The sequence below is a fragment of the Opisthocomus hoazin genome, chromosome 10, assembly GCF_030867145.1.
Source record: "Opisthocomus hoazin isolate bOpiHoa1 chromosome 10, bOpiHoa1.hap1, whole genome shotgun sequence".
NCBI lineage: Eukaryota > Metazoa > Chordata > Aves > Opisthocomiformes > Opisthocomidae > Opisthocomus > Opisthocomus hoazin.
In genome coordinates, this window is record NC_134423.1 from 10969492 (window position 1) to 10986672 (window position 17181).

Below are 17181 nucleotides of genomic sequence, written 5' to 3' on the forward strand. Positions count from 1 at the left end.
CCCAGGACTGCATCTGCCTTGGGGGAATGGCGGCCTCTTGCTTTCAGAAGCACTGGTCATAACTGATGTCCTGCAAAATTTAGGAGCAAAGCTGAGCTCAAGAAGTTCAGCAACAAAAGTAAAATACTGTCCCCATACCACCTCGTGGCTTGGTTGGGAATACGTCTCGTTTTATGTGTGTAATTTAATTTCTTTCTCATGGCCTTGTTAGATGTGACTGGCTTCCACCTGAGTGAGAAGGAGATAGGGTGGATCAGAGCAGTTTAGCACAGGAACTGACAGCCATGTCTCCCTCATATATGAAGAGAGTGATGTGGGAAGGGCAGCACAGGAGGTGGCAGAAGATGTCTAAGTCCCTGTAGTTTCTGCCAGCATTCATATTTGTAACTGTGAAGCGCTGTTAGCCTGATGCTTCCATACGGGTTGCAGGTGGAGATACCAGAAGATACTGCTAATGCCAGAGAGCACTACAAGGTGAGGTAGGACTCATTGTCCTCTCCGTGGCAGTCCGCCTTTATCACAGACTCCAAGTGTTACCTCCTGTATACTTTTCCCTGAGAATTTCAGGGAAGGTGCTGACCTGTATGACCCGCATATATTCTGTATGGCTCTGTAGTTCTAGACCTGTAGCTGATCTAGGCAAATTGTAGTTGTTCTAACTGCAGGGCTCTGCAGCAGGAAGGTCTGGCACGTCCCTGTGCTTGGAAAATGCTGGGTTGTCTTTGCAAGCTGCATCTGTCCATGACCTTGTGGTTTTCAACTTGGCTGTCCACAATCCCTAGTTCCCGTTGTGAGCTGTCACACTTCATCACTATTAAGCCTTCATCTCCATGCAGAGAGCAACAAGCGAAACATCACACTAGAGATGAATGAACGGGCAATAAAGGAGTCATCGGATTTAATGGTTTGGTTGTGTGCACCCCAAGGCTTGCCTCTAACTTCTTTAAGGCCAGAAAGTGTTCAGGGTCTGAGCACCAAGTGCAAGTTTAATGTGGTTGCTAACTAGGGGAGCTTTTTGTTTCATCTGAGAGAATGTTTCTCTCAATAAAACTGATATTAATAGGCGACCAGGAATAGGTGAGTCATAGCTCAGCCCTCTTTGTGTGCCTGGAAACTCTGCAGTGGCATCAGACTAGCTAGCCCTCCCATGAGAAATGAAAAAAAAAAAAAAGGAAAGGCAAAAAGAAAGGAAAATGATGGCCTGTCTTTTGTTAGACATTCCCATGACTTTAAAGATACTGGAATAAATATATTATTTTGTGCAGTTTGATGGGTCTTTGCTCTATCATATCAAATGCTCAGGGCAGTCAGTTCCCATCTGTCAGTGTTGTTGAAGGAATTTCATGGACAGTTTGAGTTGGTTTTGTCAGAAATTTAGTTTACGATGCTGATCCCTGGACTGAGCAACAAAGAAGGGACCCCAGATTAGACAGCGCGTTAAGCCTGTCCCTGAAATACACCTGTAAGTGGTAAAAGGGTGATCAGGTAAGAAAAACCTTTCTGCTCTCCCAGAAACCCTCAAACAAAACAGGAAATGTGTTGTCCTCTAATATGGGTTGAGCAAAAATTCTTTTCCCTCTGTAGACTTCTCAAACAGGGAAAGTACAAATATTTACATGATGGAAGTTGGTTAATTGGGATGGAATCTGCATTGAAAATACTCACTATACATCGTGTGGGTGGGCTGGCGTTGCCTTCTTCGCACTGAAGGGGACTAAGGTGCCTGTGGGTTCCGCGTGTGGGATTCCTGCATCTGGCTTGCTTCCCAGCTGCAGTGAGGCCGATGTGCCTGGTGTTAACAGGGCTGCGGGTTTTACTCTTCAGAAAAAGGAAATTTTCTGATAAATGTCAACAAAATTTAACCAAAACATTTGGAGTTTTATGTGACTACAGCAATCTCTGTTTACAACGGTGTATCTCTTCCACCATGTGGAGCACTGTGAAGAATAGTAGCTTGGGTCTCACAGAACCAGTATCTCTTCCACCATGTGGAGCACTGTGAAGAATAGTAGCTTGGGTCTCAGAACCAATATGAGTATGAAGTTCATTACTTATTAGTCCCGCTGATCTGCCGTGCAGTTAACTTGTTAGAATCGTCCTTGGATGTCTCTGTTCTGCACTGTGCTCCATGCTTAGACATCGCAGAAATGATTGAGGCATCGGCTGGAGGCATGTATATGAGAAATAAACTCATGCAGAAAATGAGTCTTGGATGCCAAGGAGAACACGTGGTGTACATTTCTAACGTATCTGTGACAGATTAGGTGATACTCGTGCACAAAAAGCAGAGCCAAGCCGCTGATTTTCTTCGTGTCTGTGAATTTATTGGAGAGGCTGTGTCTGCACGGAACTCAGTTTGCATGTAAAGAATATGTAGATGTTTCTTTAGGGAGACTAATCACCCAGAAAGCTAAGGAGATTTTTAAATGTTAACATTAGCTTTTAAGTGCCACTCTTAATTTCTTTTTTTTTTCCAATCAAGTATTCTGTTTCAAAAAAATACTTCCTCTATTCTGTTTTTGCATCAAAGATCATAAAAATGGTGGGGAATAGTTGGAAAATTGACAACATGCAGAAAGTGGTACATGTGCACTAAAGACAAGTGGGGATACGGAAAAGCTCTCCTTCCTGTGTTTTCCTTAAATTCCAGTTAGGAGGTGTTATTCGTCATAAATTATACAAAAATTTACAGACAGTTGCACAACGGGCTGTATTTTTGTTGTGAATATGTAGTTAGGCAGTGAGCCTGTCTCTCAATAGAGATCTGTGTTTACTGGGGGTGGGAAGCAAGGGGAGAGAGATACACCAGCTTTGAATTATTTGTTGTATTTGTTTTAGATTGCAGCTCTTGAATTTTTATGTATTAAACAAATTTGAAACATGAAGGTGCTTTCAAACACTGTGTTTTACATCAGCAACTGTAAAGGTTGGGAGTTCATATGGTTAATGTGACTCACTTGACATTAGCTGTAAATAGTCATGCCATTGTAATTTAATCATTTATGATCATCTGTTCAAAGCCTGAGATTTCTTTGGTCACAGCCAGAAAGTGCATTAAACAGTAGGAATATCTGAAAAAAGAAAGCTGTAGGAAGGGATAGAGAGAGAGATAAAAAGGAAGGAAAACTAAAACTGAATAGAGATTTACAGAGATTCAGACGTTAACACAGAAAAGAGTCGTGAGCTTTTCATTTGAAATTGGTTGCAAGCTTTCACTGATGGATGTATTCACCCAGCCTGGGAGGAAGCGATGTCTGTTCCTTCAGCCTGTCTTCTGTAATTGCATCAAGTGGATGCCATTATTTCTGGGTTTCATATTCATCTTTCAGTTTTTATTTTCGTTTCTTTGGGGTATTTTACTTGTGTTTTCTACAAAGCTTAAAGGTGCTTTAACTAAAAGAACTCAGATGGATCACGTCCTCACATTTCTCTTGTTTTCCACTTTTCTTATCTTTATCTGGCAGTGTAATTAAAAAACCTGTCCCTTTTCTGAGAAGTTCTGTGCGCCTTGTGTAGATCCTGGAGCGCGTCATGTTGATACATGGTGAATAATGAGGTCCAAGCTAGAGATAAAGTGCAAAGGTTTTGGAGGACAGAACTATTTCATGTAGTGAGCAAGCTCCTCGTATTTACAAAAGTGACTTTAGATTTATTTTTAGCTGCCAGCCACAGTCTGAATGCAGAAAGATGGTGCAAAATCTTAACAGCAAAATACAGTGAATGAGACCGTAGTGCAGATTTCTTCTTTGTGCAGTACTATTTCACTGCTACTTTCTGTGCTCTGGTCCAAAACTAAGACCTGCACTGCACCAGAAAATGAGCATTCAACAGGATGTGTTGTGACCTGTGAGGTGACCAGCTCTTCACTAGAGAATAAGTGATATTTTGAGCTAGGTTACAGGGATGCTCAGCGATTTAGAAACTTCTTTTTCTGTACAGATCTTTTGAAGTGTTTATCTTTCTAAACGTTGTTTTCCAGAGTAGCTCTTTACTGTGTTTATCCTGGTACCTAAATCCTCTGAGTGTGTCCCTCTAATGTCTTTTAAAGGTAACACCTATTGGTGGAGAGAGCGCTACTCCAAGTGAAAAAAAGAATTAATTTTCTAGCTCAGTGATTTTCAGACCTTCTTGGTTTGTAGATCTTTCTGTATTTTTCCAACAGCATCTGCTTTTCCTAGGTACTTTTTGTGGGTGGAAGTGTAGCAGATGTAGCCCACAGACTGCTGTTTACAAAGCTCTTTACTGGAAAGTGGGAATGACATGGGTCTAATTTATCTGGCTTAGTGCCAGAATTAATTGTCTAAGTTGGAGAAGATATGGCTTGGTGCAAAAATTGAGAGACAGATAAGCAACAGGACAAAGGAAAGATGTGGAAAAAAAGGAATGTTAGTCTGGAAGGAGAGTCCATGTAAAGGTCAGCTAAATGCTGAGCAGCAGGCTAAAAGCAAATCAGGTGTTAGGATTTGTTAGGAAAAGGAGTAGAGAAGAAGAGGCCTTTGTTGCACCTCGCTGTATATCCAAGCTTTGCCCACGTCTTGAATGTGAGTGTCATTCTGGTCCCTGTCAAAAAGGCTATGATAGACACAAAAGAACTGGAAAAGACTCGGAGGAAAACAGTGATCAAAGACGTGATCCATTGGAAATGACTATGTAAGCTAGGACTCTTCAACCTGGAAAAGAGAAGGCTGACATGGGCTTTGGTTCATATTACAAAATCTGTGACACAGAGAGGTTCAGATGAAGTTTGGCGCACACACACGCCACGCCCCCAATACAGGTGCTAGGGTATGTTAATAGGTTAAGGCCTGGTTCAAAACAAACAACAAAAGGTTGCTCTTTGCACAGAGGGCAGCGGATGTGTGTGGAACTACTTTTTCAAGGGTATATGGCTCCTAATAGCTTATCTAGCCTGAAGGGGAGGTTGGACAAGTTTGTGGAAATTCATTGAAGGTTACGAAGTAGAATCCAGGAAACCACATCTGTCTCAGGAAGTCACGAAGATGAAATTAGTTGGGTGCTGTGAGAGTTTAAAGGGGAGCTATTATGTGCTGCAATGTTCTTACTCATCTTGTGACATCTGCTCGTGGCCACTGTCAGAGACGGGATACCAAGCCTTTGTTCTGACCTAGCGTGGCGGCTCGTATGTTTCTTAAAGATTGGTTTTAAGCATGATGTTAATATTTTGCTAAAGACCTTAGCATAAAAAGGAAAAGCTTAATAAGCAATTTTCTAATGAAAGGAGTAATACACTAGGCAAGCACAGGATGTCTGTGAGCAAATGGTGTGGTATACACCTGTAAAGAAGGCAGAAGCGATCCTAGAAAGCATGAAGTACTTCAGATAGTGCTGGGAAGAATTCCTGTAATTAAACCTATTCCAAAATACTACCTGCCACTCCAGCTGCCTGTATTCATGTGCAGAAGGGGCTGCTAGGACAGTTGTAGAAACAGAGTGTCTGTTGTACAAAAAGCATGGGCTTTAATTAAATTGCGTGAGGGGATGCCATGGCTGTGTATAAATGCATCAGGGACAAAATGCCAGCAAGGGAAAAGAACTAATCAAGCTAAGGAACAATATTGGTGCAAGAGCAAATATGTATAAATTGACCATGTGTGAGTTTAGGCAGAAAACTGGGGGAATCTTTCTTGCCATTTGCCCAACAGAGTTTTGCAGCAGTCCTCCAAGAAATGTAATGGGGTTAGAAATAGTAAAACTTTTAGGGAAAAAAATGAGTGCTCTCCATAGTTAAACTTCTGTAGTTAAAACAAGCTTGTGGGAGAAGTCCAGGAGGGGGGTGCAGAGCTCTGTCTGTTCCTTGGAGTGGCGCAAGGCCCCCAGCTGCGACCTGCCACATGGCTCTGCTGTCTGTTTTCTCTCAGCCAGGTTTCGTGTTGCTGCTTACTTAGCCTTGCTGCGTTCTTGCCGCTTCCTGACCATGCCCCTTCTGCTCCTTCAGATAGGGATTTGGATCTTGTCCATCCTTCTTTTTTCTGATCTTAGCCATCTTGTGAGAGGCAAACACTTGCTGTTTAGCCAAAAAAAAAAAAAAAAAGAGGTCAGGGTATGGTATAGTGCAGATTTTGGGGTATTTGTTTGCAAGACCAGAAAACAGAAACAGTGACAGCTGTTAACAGCTTGAAAAAATTGTTTGTAGTGGTTCCTTACCAAATAAATACATTAAACCTTTCCCAGTTTTGCCTTATGTTCTTTTTTCCAAGCTTATTATTAATAAAACTGGCAGTGGTGGTGACAGATTAGTTTTCCAGAGAGCCATGTGTGAAAGTATCTTTAGAAAGAATTACCGCTGGTAAAATTCCACTAAATATATTTTAATGTCTCATAACAAAACTTTACAGCCCAGTACCACCATCGACCAAGAAATTCCCATGTTAGTACATTCGTTTACTTCATCCAGGCATTATAAGAAAGGAAAATAATATTCCTGTTGTATAGACAGAGTAACTGAGGTACCTAATGAACGTGTTTGAAGTCACACAGTAAAGTTGTCTTATTTTACTTGTTTCCATATAGTGGATGGCATCCACAGACAGCACAGTCAGGACATCAAAAGAAGTTGTACTTGTTCTCTGAAAAAAATAGGGCACTTTTTCTTCTTTTCTTTTCTTTTCTGGCGTGAGGGAGGCAGGTGTTTTACTTGTATATGGTTAGTATGTATGAGCTGTGCAAGTTTTATTTTTTTGAAAGGTCTGTGTAGCTGAGTTTCTAATCTGAGCTTTAAACTTAGTGTAGTTTTGCAGTGTTGCAGGGGAAATGGCCAGGATTTGGAAGGTAAGTTTAAACCCCCACTAATTCTGGTCGGGATTTGTTTTTCTCAAATACCGTATTTCTCGTCTATTGAATGGATGAGCCCTTACACATCAGCAGGGAGAGATACTGCTCTGCTAAGGTTACAGGGTTGAAGGAGGTGAGGAGATTTGTGTATTAGGAGTCAGTGAGGTTAGCACGTCAACAGCTTTATCTAAAATACATTTCTAGTTGGAGCGTAGTTCCTGTTATTATTTATGTCCATCCTTTACAAGAGGTAGGAACTAAAAAAAACCCCAAACCGAAAGAACTACCCAAGGCAAGACCAGGGCTCTACTATACAGGAGTGTAGAAGTAGGAGGAAACGAGCTAGCTAAGCAGCACCTGGAAAAGGAACCATCCAGTACTCCTTCTGGAGCACAATGTGATTGTTAATGTCAGTGGATTCAGAGGACTTGGAGGAGGTCTGGGAAGAGGTCTGCTAGGTGGTGATGTGAAGATGCTGATCGCTGTCCATTCACAGGACAAGTGTCACACAAATGCACCTTGGTTGTGTCATAAATGAAGATGGGAAACTGGAGGTGGTTTTTCAGTGCTTGAATTGTAAACACTTTTGTGTCTTTGAAATCCAGATTCTTTAGCATTCTGTAAGTAATGATTAGCCTGAATAATGCTTATCGTGGCTGTATGTAATGTGTGCTAACTATCACATGTCGCTTGTTCTTACAGGTACGTTTGGTATATTTGAAAATCTCAACTATGTAAAGCTTTTAAAGGAATGTACTTAGGCCCTCTACTGACCATTTGGAGAATAGGAAGGAGGAAAAACTGCCCTGCAATATTAAAATGCTGGCAAAACAGGTCTTTTTGGAAAAGGGAAGGTAAATACAGGAAGAGAACAGAACTAAAAGCTGTTCTATTTAAACAGGGCCATTCCCTAGCATTATTTTTACAAAGATCTAAAAAAATAACCCCAAAGCCCAAAAGAACAGTTGCTGTAAAGACAACTTTATCCTGTTTTGAGATGATGTAAGATAAAATCTGTTAAAAGATCAAGTATGCAAAAAGGCCCTATTCCAATGCCTTTTTTTCCTTATGTTTTAAAAATACTGATTTAAAAACTAGTGCATCCTGTATTCAGGCTGGAACCAGAACAGTTAAAGCAAGGGCAAGCTCCTGATAGTAACACTTGTCAAATTTTCTTTGAAGTTTGAAGAGTCAGTTGAGGAGGTCTTTTACGGTCAGGTAATCAGACAATCTGAGTACAAGTGTTTAGCTGATATGCTTAATTCTGAGAAGCTGCTTGAGAGTGTCAGGTCTCTGAGCACTGCTGAGCATCGCTTTCTCCATCATTTTTGAGTGTGGGTATGTCAAGGAATGTTTTGTGATGTTTTTCCAAATGTGAGATTATAACATGAGCTATTGAGTCTAGAGCTGCTTGTTTGGGATTGATCAATATCATAACATCTTCTTGTATGCCATTGATTGCTGTGTATGGATATTTTAGTTCACGCAGTGTGGTTACTGCACCACACTTCTGTATGCTTGCAGCTTCTCAAACCCTAGTTAATAAACGATGTCAGCTCTTTATTAGCTAGTGTGTCTTTACAGTGCTTTGAAAAGACAAAGTGTCAGGCGCCTAAATACCAGAACTTCCAGATGTGGACCAGTACAAGAACGTTACAAAACACTATGGTGAGAAATGATACAGTACTGTATCAGAGTGAAACTATGGGGGGACTTCAGGGGGAAAAAAGTATCAGCATGGGCTTTATGCTTTGGAAGTCCCTGCTACAGTTATTTTATTAAAAGTATTTTCAAAAGAGAAAAATGTGGTTTTTTATCAACTCACTTGAAAATGTGTATGTGCATTAGCACAATGCTAGTGCAGCGTTTACTGATCACTGATAAACTTCCTTCCTGAGTTCTGGTCCTCGTAGCCTCCTCACAGCTCCCTTCATCTTGCCTAAACCTTCTTTTTCCTCCAAAACAACATGACCTCATTCAAACTAGGTTTGGGAGCAGTCCCTGGCGTATACTGTCCCCAAAACGGTGTTACCCCAAGCACTGGGAAAGTCCTTTTTGGCCTGGTCCGCAAACAGGTTGGTGAGAGCTAGACAAACGGACAAGCTCGACAGCCTTGGCCAGTGTCTTGACGCTTAGCCAGGCTGTGTATGTTTGCTAGCACAGGTGTTGCTGTGGAGCCACTGAGCTTATTCATCGGTGTTTTCCAGATTCCTATTGCTCTGTTCCGTGATGCCGTGGACTGATTGTTGCAAACCAAATTTGGCAGCTCCTGTCTGATTTGTCTCATACTAGAACAGGGATAAAGGTGCACGACCATAAAATTCAATAGCAGAGAAATTCCTAAAAAAACATCATTGGCTTCTAACCAAGTAGCAGAGTCCTGCTACGCCTTGGTACTCCCAGATCGGTGAATGCAGCAGGTATGTCAAAATAAAAACACACGAAATATAATGAGACAGGGAGAAAGTAGAAGAGTATGTATGATAATTAGGGTTGTGTTACTCAGTGTGTTGGAAGGCACTTGAACACTGGTAGCTCCATAGGGTTGGAGAGACACACATGATCCCCAGGGTGAAGTTTTTTGTAAAGTGTTTTTCTTAGTAAAGAAACCAATAAAAGGGAGTTTTGCAAAGTCTTTGTACGTTATCGCCGAGTGTATCCGTAACAGCAGACCTTGTCATTTTGAGTTCACTGCTCTTTAGCTGTCTTCCTTTTTCACTACTTCTTCTTTTCTTTTTTCTTTTCTTTTCTTTTCTTTGCTTTTCTTTGCTTTGCTTTTCTTTTCTTTTCTTTTCTTGTTTTTCCTCTCGATTTTATTTCTTTAGATCTAACTGGCTAAAACCGTGCTGTGGGAGACGAGCAGCTGTGTGGCAGGTATTTTTGCTCAGTGCAAGTCTCAACAGTTTCCTGGTAGCCTGTGTAGTATTGGTGGTGATTCTTCTGACTCTGGAACTCCTAATAGATATAAAGCTTCTCCAGTGTGAGTAGGAGGATTTTTTTTTTTTTTTTTCAATTTTGATGAAATAAAGGCTTAACTTGCTGGGACGTTTTTGAAGGGGGGAGGATGGTGGGGACTTTTTTTTCCTACCATCTAAATTATTACTAGGCTAGGTAAGAAATGTGGTTTTGTGGAACCCTGGTATAGTGAAGTCAGTCTCTTCCTTATTTTGCTGATCAAATTCAGTATAGGACAAATTTTCAAAGGATACAAGCAGAGCGTGCTTGCAAAGATCCGCATGTATTGTCATTTGTGCTTGAAAACATCTGTCCTTTACAGAGACGCTCTGTATGCGCAGAAGAAAGATCATTTGTGCCTCGTTAGTATTTGATACTTTTCACGTGCATGTGGACAGACAGTTATGAACTTGCTGGGGTGTTTGGTGCTATCTCTGTTATTAATTTACTTCTACTGATGTGGGTAGGAATTGAAATTATGGTTTTCTATTTTGTACTGAATTGATACAGATTTTCATTCTACTTCACTAATAAACTGGGAGTCAAATAGTAGCTTAAATGGAGTTTTGCTTTATCTGAATTCACTCTACTCTGGTTCCACAATGGAAATTTTAATGCTGTTATTTTGCTTCCTAATTTCCTAATTCATCTTTTGTTTCAGCTGATCTTTTCCTCCATTCACTTTTTTTTTTTTTTCTCTTACGATACAAAGCTGACATGAACACAAACACCAGCTACATTTTTCCCTGTGCTGAATGTTGAAGAGCAGCCTCTAGCATCTCCGTACAATCTCAGATATGTTGAAATGGCAGTGCTGGGGTTCAGACAATCCTGTAAATGTATGAATACATAACATGAAGGAGTCATGGTCTGGCATCTTCTGTGGCAACTTAAAACTGAGCAAACAAACTTTTTATTCTGTTGAAGGCTTTTTATTTTTGTGGTCTGTCAATTAATATTAGTGGAGTTAGATTTCACTGTAAAGATTTAGGTATTGCAATTGTCTTAGGATTACTTTAGGGGACTCTGTTGATGATAGCAGCCACTTCATAAATCCTGTAAGATGAAGAAATGATTAAGCTGTCTTTCCACGCCATTGCCACCTTTTTATACCCCTGTCTGTCCATACTGCACACGCTGCTCTGAGCATGGCCACTCCATTACAGTTGTTATTTTCTGTAGTCTGTGGTGACTTACCATTTTGGATGCGGAGGCCAAGAATTTGGACAAGTCTACTGCTTTCAGAAAAAGCCGGGAATGCTAATTATGCGTGTAAGTCCTTAAAAATTGAATGAGGAAGAAGCTTTCAACAGTATTTATTGAGATGCCACATCTTTGTGTTTATGTCAAGAATTGTCATTCTTGACATAAACACAAAGAGCCAAAGAGTTTAAAAATGGTTTCTGTTGATTTCTCTTAGATTGTTAACACAGCTTCGGAGACTGTCCTCTAGAAGCACCTGCTTTCTTACCATTAATTTTCTGAAGAATCTTCTAAAGAAGGCTTTATTTTAGGGATCATTTCTCCTCTGTGTGTCTAATGCACATGATACTTTTGCAAGCTCTGCAGCTTACGGCTTGTACGTGACCTATGGGTGTTTGGTCAAGCCAGGCGATTTCACTGTTCAGAGGCTGCCCCTGTATGGATTCAGAGGCTGCCTCTGTATGGATTCAGAGGCTGCCTGTATGGATTTTCTCAGCAGCTGAGAAAGGACACATTCAGCTCTGCATTGCTACTTTGCATTTTAACTAATGCATCAACCCATCAGGCTTCTTGTCTTTGTTAAGTTGAATACCTTCTATTTTGTTTTAAATCGGATAAAGGCTATCTTGGTGGGGCTGCTGTAAGTATTGCAGTTGTGTCATATGAGGGATGTGTGTCACTTACCTGAAGGTTTTAAAAAGGCATTAGGCCATAATTATGTTTTTCAAAAATGTAATTACAGTTTTAAATGATTCCGTATTCTATATGAAATCAACCAATATATTAGGATATGTTGTGGCACATCACTGCCAATTTTATTCATAATAACAACTGCTAGTCCACATTGTAGACTGTAATTATTTAGGAAGGAAGCCTCCTTTTTTTTTTTTCTTTAAAAAAAAACAAATGGCGATCTCTTTGGCTGTGACATTTTGAGAACACTATTTTCCTCTCATGCGTTTAGTGCAGTCTTTTGTTTCATGGTGCACTTCTGTACACAAAACTGTCAGTGTCAGTGGTGGAGACCACATTTGCAAATGTGTAGGTCACACGCATGAAAAGAACAGAGACCTTTTAGGGTATTTTAGCACAAAGCATATTCATGCTGGAATTAGAAACCTCAGAAAGCAGGGGACATATAATAGGCCTTTTATTATAGGTCTCTGTCCTATAATCAGCTTCTTTAGTCCTATCTTCAAAGCTCTTCACATGCATTAACAAAATAACGTCTCACTACCTTGTGATGTTTTGCAAATGCAGAAATAGATGTGTGTTAGGTCACTTACACCTCATTTCAAAAAAAGAGGGTCATGGCAGGTTTCAACCCCCACTCCTCAGAGATATAGACCATGCTGTCCCTTCCTCATCTTCAGCAGTTTTGGGGGAAAGCAGCTCAGGAAATCACCTTAGTATTGCCCTCCTTCTGTAGTCGTCTATGGCAGGTGTGTCTGTGAAGGGCATCAGGCCTTCCTGAAAACTGTGAAGCTGAAAAGCTCCGCTCCTGTCCCTGTGGTTCCTGGATCAGGGTCCTGGCTGAGCGCAGGCACAGCTGTGCCAAGACGATGCAGGTGGCGGTGTGGCAGTGCCTCGGTAGGAAAGGGTTCAGGGCTTCCCAAACCGTGCAGTGAGCGTCTGCTGTCTGCTCCTGGCAGAAGCAGCGCCGTTTGTATCTGCCAGGAAACCGTCAAGAACAACGTCCACCCGCAGCAAGCGCTGGTAGTACAAGCTGCTATAATGGCCACTCAGGGTCTGTCAGGGTGTGTTCTTCATCCCGCCCCTCCTGGATATACATTCTGAGGAGATGTCAGAGCGAGGGAAAGGGGCAGGAGGTAGACCGAGGTTGGCTGCACTCCGCCAGCTTCACCACTAAAAAGCATCTGGGTTTGCATTCACTTTAACCCATAGCACCAGACAAGCAAAATGTGAAATGAAGAAGAACTTTTTGGCTTTTAGGTACAGTTGGGGGAAAAAAAGGTTACAGGTTGAAAAAATGTGAAATTCTGTTCCAGATAAAAGTAGAAGCTGAATAGCTTAGGTGCTCTGTCTCAAACTGAATCCCAGTGATGTATCTGAACCACCACAGAGCAGGGGTGAGCACCACTTGGAGAAGACACTTCTCCCATTTTTCTCACTCCATTTTTGAAAGGGCGTGTTTTGGAAGAGGCAAATATCTGGATTCAGTGTATGGACTAGTGATTCAGCTCTTGTACAAAAGCTTCTTGCTTGGAAGGCTTTTCCAAATTTACTGGTTTACTGGCAATTTAATTGCACACTGTCTGGCAGCACGTCCAGCAGCCTGCTGCAGTTTAGTGCAGCATCAGAAATTGATTTTCTTTCTAAATTCGTGGTTGCTATATCTTTTTTGTCCACGAAGGGGCAGCTGGAGCCTTGTATGTCAATCGACAGCTGTTTGAAGAATTGCTCACAAATGGTTTCCCTTGTGCTTTATGCCACCCTATAAAGACAGTGTCTTGGGAAAGTTAAATATATTGTATTTTGCCCATCTGCTTCATCTTGAAGTAGTTCCTCTGCTGCACCACAGCAAACCATCTCTCATCGGGCCCCAGACGAGCCTCAGCTGTGAGAGTTCAGTGGTAGCCCATGCTAACAGTTTTCTTTGTATCCTGATTTCTTCCTACGTCCCGTCCCTCCCCTTCCCATTTTAATCAGTTTTAATTTTAAAATAAGATGCTTTATTTAGTGCATGCCCTATATGTTCTTGGGACTTAGTTAATTCTGCCACGGTCTTTCATCTCTATGTACATAATCAGCGATTGCCTTAAACTTTGCGGTTGCACACTAATTCTTTGAAACTGCAAGACGGCACAGACTATTTCTGTTGATCTGCTGTGGGGATGGTAGACTCACAAATACCCTGAGGTAAATAGAAAATTTGTTCTCTCCATTCACTTATTCCAAACTTCAGAGCATGCAACCTTCAGAGTGGGCGTTAACAGCAGTTTGGATACTGGACCCTTTCAGCTTTCTGCCCTGTCTTGCCAGCAATGAAAGGAAATTTGATCACAGAATTTCAGTGGAACTTATAAAGGAATCCTCCAGATGTCAAGAGATTCATTTAAGCCCATAAAGACAATGCGTATTATGGAGCTTCTTATGTAGTCTTGCAGCAAACTCATTTTTCTGAGTTTATTTCATTTTACTTGCAACCAAAACAAGTTGAATCAAATGAAAGCCTGATTTAATGGCAGTGAATGTCCGTGCAAGGATTTAGTACTCTGTAAAATCATAGTTTTAATAAATTCAGATGAGTTTTCCTGAGTGTTCTTGCCAGTCAGTTCCTGAAAGGACTTTTGTTCAAAGTCATTCCACTTTGAAATTGGAATAACTACCTCAACAACCTGCATGCATAAAGAGTACCTGTATGGGAAGTGAGTGTGTAGCATCCAGAGTTTCATAAATAACCATTTTAACTTACCCTTTACAGACTTCTTTTCATGGAGGAGTTTGAAATTAAGTGAACATAAGTGATTTTAATGGTCACTGTCTTTCTGAAAAAGAATGCTTACAAAGGAAGTTGTGTGTCTTAACCAATTACTTAAAATGGAATTTTATGTCATTTACTTTACCTTTCTTGAATGTTCTCATAGAAACTTGCTTCAAGATAAAGCTTTCAATATGACAGCCATGTTTCCTGAAACAGACTGTACAAAAATGGTCACATTATGTTTGTTGTACAAATTAGAATTGCTGATAGTTCACAGACTCCTTAAAATGAATATATTATGGTTTGATCTGATTAACAATGACATTGGTTATTTCTGTTGCTTCTCTCACTATGGCTTTCCTAGAGTCAAACTTGACTCTGAGAGGAATGGGGTCCAGAGCCAGTCATGGCTGTTCGTGCCCCACCCCGAGAGCTGTACAAAAGTCTACCTATGTAGGCTATTTATTTAGATGATAGAAATGTAATTTGAAGCCCAGTTGGAGCACTAGTTTTTAAGCACCACTTCCAGACAGTTACCGGTCTTTTGAGCTGAATTGTCAAAAACTGAATACAAGGAATAACGTGGGGATAGTAGAGCATTCTGTTTCCTCACAGAATTCCAACTCTGGATTTTTAGGTGTACGGAATTTACTCACACATCTCATACTAAAGCAGTGCATGGAGTGAGAGCATGGAGCAGTGCCAGAGCATCAAAGACCTGAAACATGTATGTCATTGCTTACCAGGAGTCTTACCTGTAAAAGCTCCGATGAACAGCTGCTGTGGCTGCTAACACGCTGTCCTGAAATAGGGTGAGCAGCTGACGGGGCTGGAGTGCTGTGTCCCATTACATCCCATCCTCTTGCTGGTGCTTCCATTGCAAAATTTAAGAAAGCAAGCTTCACCCGTACATAAGTTGTAGCAGTACTAATTATATAGTTATTAAATGTAAGTTGCATTCTGCTCCTATAATGATGCTTCATTGTATTGTGTTAATTGCAGTTTCAAGTGCTTCACAGTTTGCAGGAATAATTCACTGGATCAGCCTAGTCATCCTGTCTGTTTTCTTTTCAGAGGTATGTATACTCCAAGTCTTTCACCACATACAGAACTGCAAAGTATTTTTATGCTGTCACTGAAATAAGAAAGAGTTTAACGGTAATTTGACTGTGGATAAATGCAGCACAGTGTACTTTAAGGGGAAAAAAAAAAAAGAAAAAAATTGACAGATGACGCTCCTATTCAGCAGACTGAAAAATCATGTTTAGATTAGCGCTGTTTGTAAGTTGCCTAGAATTGGCAAGGAAACAAGGAAGATACTGTCTTACAAATTGTAATTGGAAAACTACAAAAGGAAATAATCATCTCTGAATCGCTATAGGCAGAGGACAGGACTAGTTTCATCCATTTGTTCTCACGGAAAGCTTGTCAGTGTCCCTGGGTACAAGGTGTTAGGGGTGATACATGCTTCAGGAATGAAGATCCACAAGTTTTTTTTACAGAAAGATCTAAGAATGGGATTATCTCCTTTCACAATTTGTGTAAGTAGTTTAGGTGTTCTAGGCTGCTGCATATAGACACAGTAAGAGAACGAAACAGATGGTGAATTTCTTTGCAAAAATTTGTATGAATGTATGCATTGGAAAAGGCTGTAGTCATGATATGACAAATGACCAAATTGGGTTAATCTGTTACAGTTTTCAACTTTATTCCAAAAAAGAAGTCACTGGTATTGAGACTAAATTTAGACTACTCCTGAAATATCCCAAAATAGTTTTTAAGGTTATTTTTCCAGGTCATAATGTGTTACTTCTCACAAAAAAAGTTTTACATTTGTTAAGTTGGAAGACAGTTTGGACTTAAATATTGAAAAATATTTTTTCCTAGTTCCATAGGAGAAAATATCATCCAAACCGATGTTAAAATCTTCACTCTGCAGTAAACTTTAGGTGAAGGTTACAAAAAAAGAAAAAAATCAAAAAATGAAGAGCTGTGATATCTGCAAATGATTTGATAGATCACTTGTGTAGGATTCATACTTGCCATATTATACCACTGCTTATTTCCGTGGTTCTATTAATGAAATACATTTATTTACAAGTATCACTTTGCATTTCTACTTGTAACAGAGATTTTCTAGCTGGTGTTGCCAGGCGGTCAGTGGGTGCTCTCTGAAGGGGTTCCTTGGTAGCAGGCAAGGGTCTCAAGGCTGCGTTGCATCCTAGCCTGCTGGGGCTGCAGCTGCACAAATGCACGCAGTCGCTATCCCCATCCTTTGGCGATGATTGTGGGTTGTAGGATACGTGTAAACTGACTGAAAAAGAATCTCTCAACAATTAAAAAATTTTGCAGTCTTTCATTTGTGAATTGCACATCCAAATGCTTGAAGACTCAGGTTTGCTATATGGAGTCCACTCCCTGTGAAAAATGTTTCCCCCTCTCCCCCAGAGCCTTTCTTCCATATGGATTAGCACCCTCGAGCTCCCCATAATCCTGAGCTTCTTAGCAGGATCAGCTTGTAACTCTTAACTGCTAGCAGGGTGGCTGCATGTGCCTGCTCACCTGATCTCCATTGCCTTCTGGAAGTTGTTTCACAAAGACTTCTCCTGTGGTCCTCGGTTTCCTTCTGCTGGCATGTAGTTTCAGGTTCTATTTTCGTTCACGCGTACCACCAAGCACTCTGCTCAAACCCTGGTGCAGTGCCTTGCTTGTGTATCCCCTCCATAACTCAGCTCACGCACTGACAAGTGTCGGTTGGTTGGTTGTGGCAGTGCAGACTGATCCTC

The 17181-nt window shown here is 40.9% G+C and overlaps 1 protein-coding gene across 2 annotated transcripts in view; it reads left to right on the forward strand.

Annotated features, from left to right (window-relative positions):
- The window catches only part of TMEM266 (transmembrane protein 266), an 89453-nt gene that overhangs the window by 31754 nt on the left and 40518 nt on the right, over nt 1-17181 (forward strand). Inside the window, exons 7-8 of one of the 2 annotated variants that reach the window (XM_075431252.1) lie at nt 9618-9772; nt 15398-15471. In XM_075431252.1, coding sequence (XP_075287367.1) covers nt 9618-9772; nt 15398-15471 — 229 coding nt within the window. The remainder of the gene's footprint in view (nt 1-9617; nt 9773-15397; nt 15472-17181) is intronic. The other variant, XM_075431253.1, reaches the window with a different exon arrangement.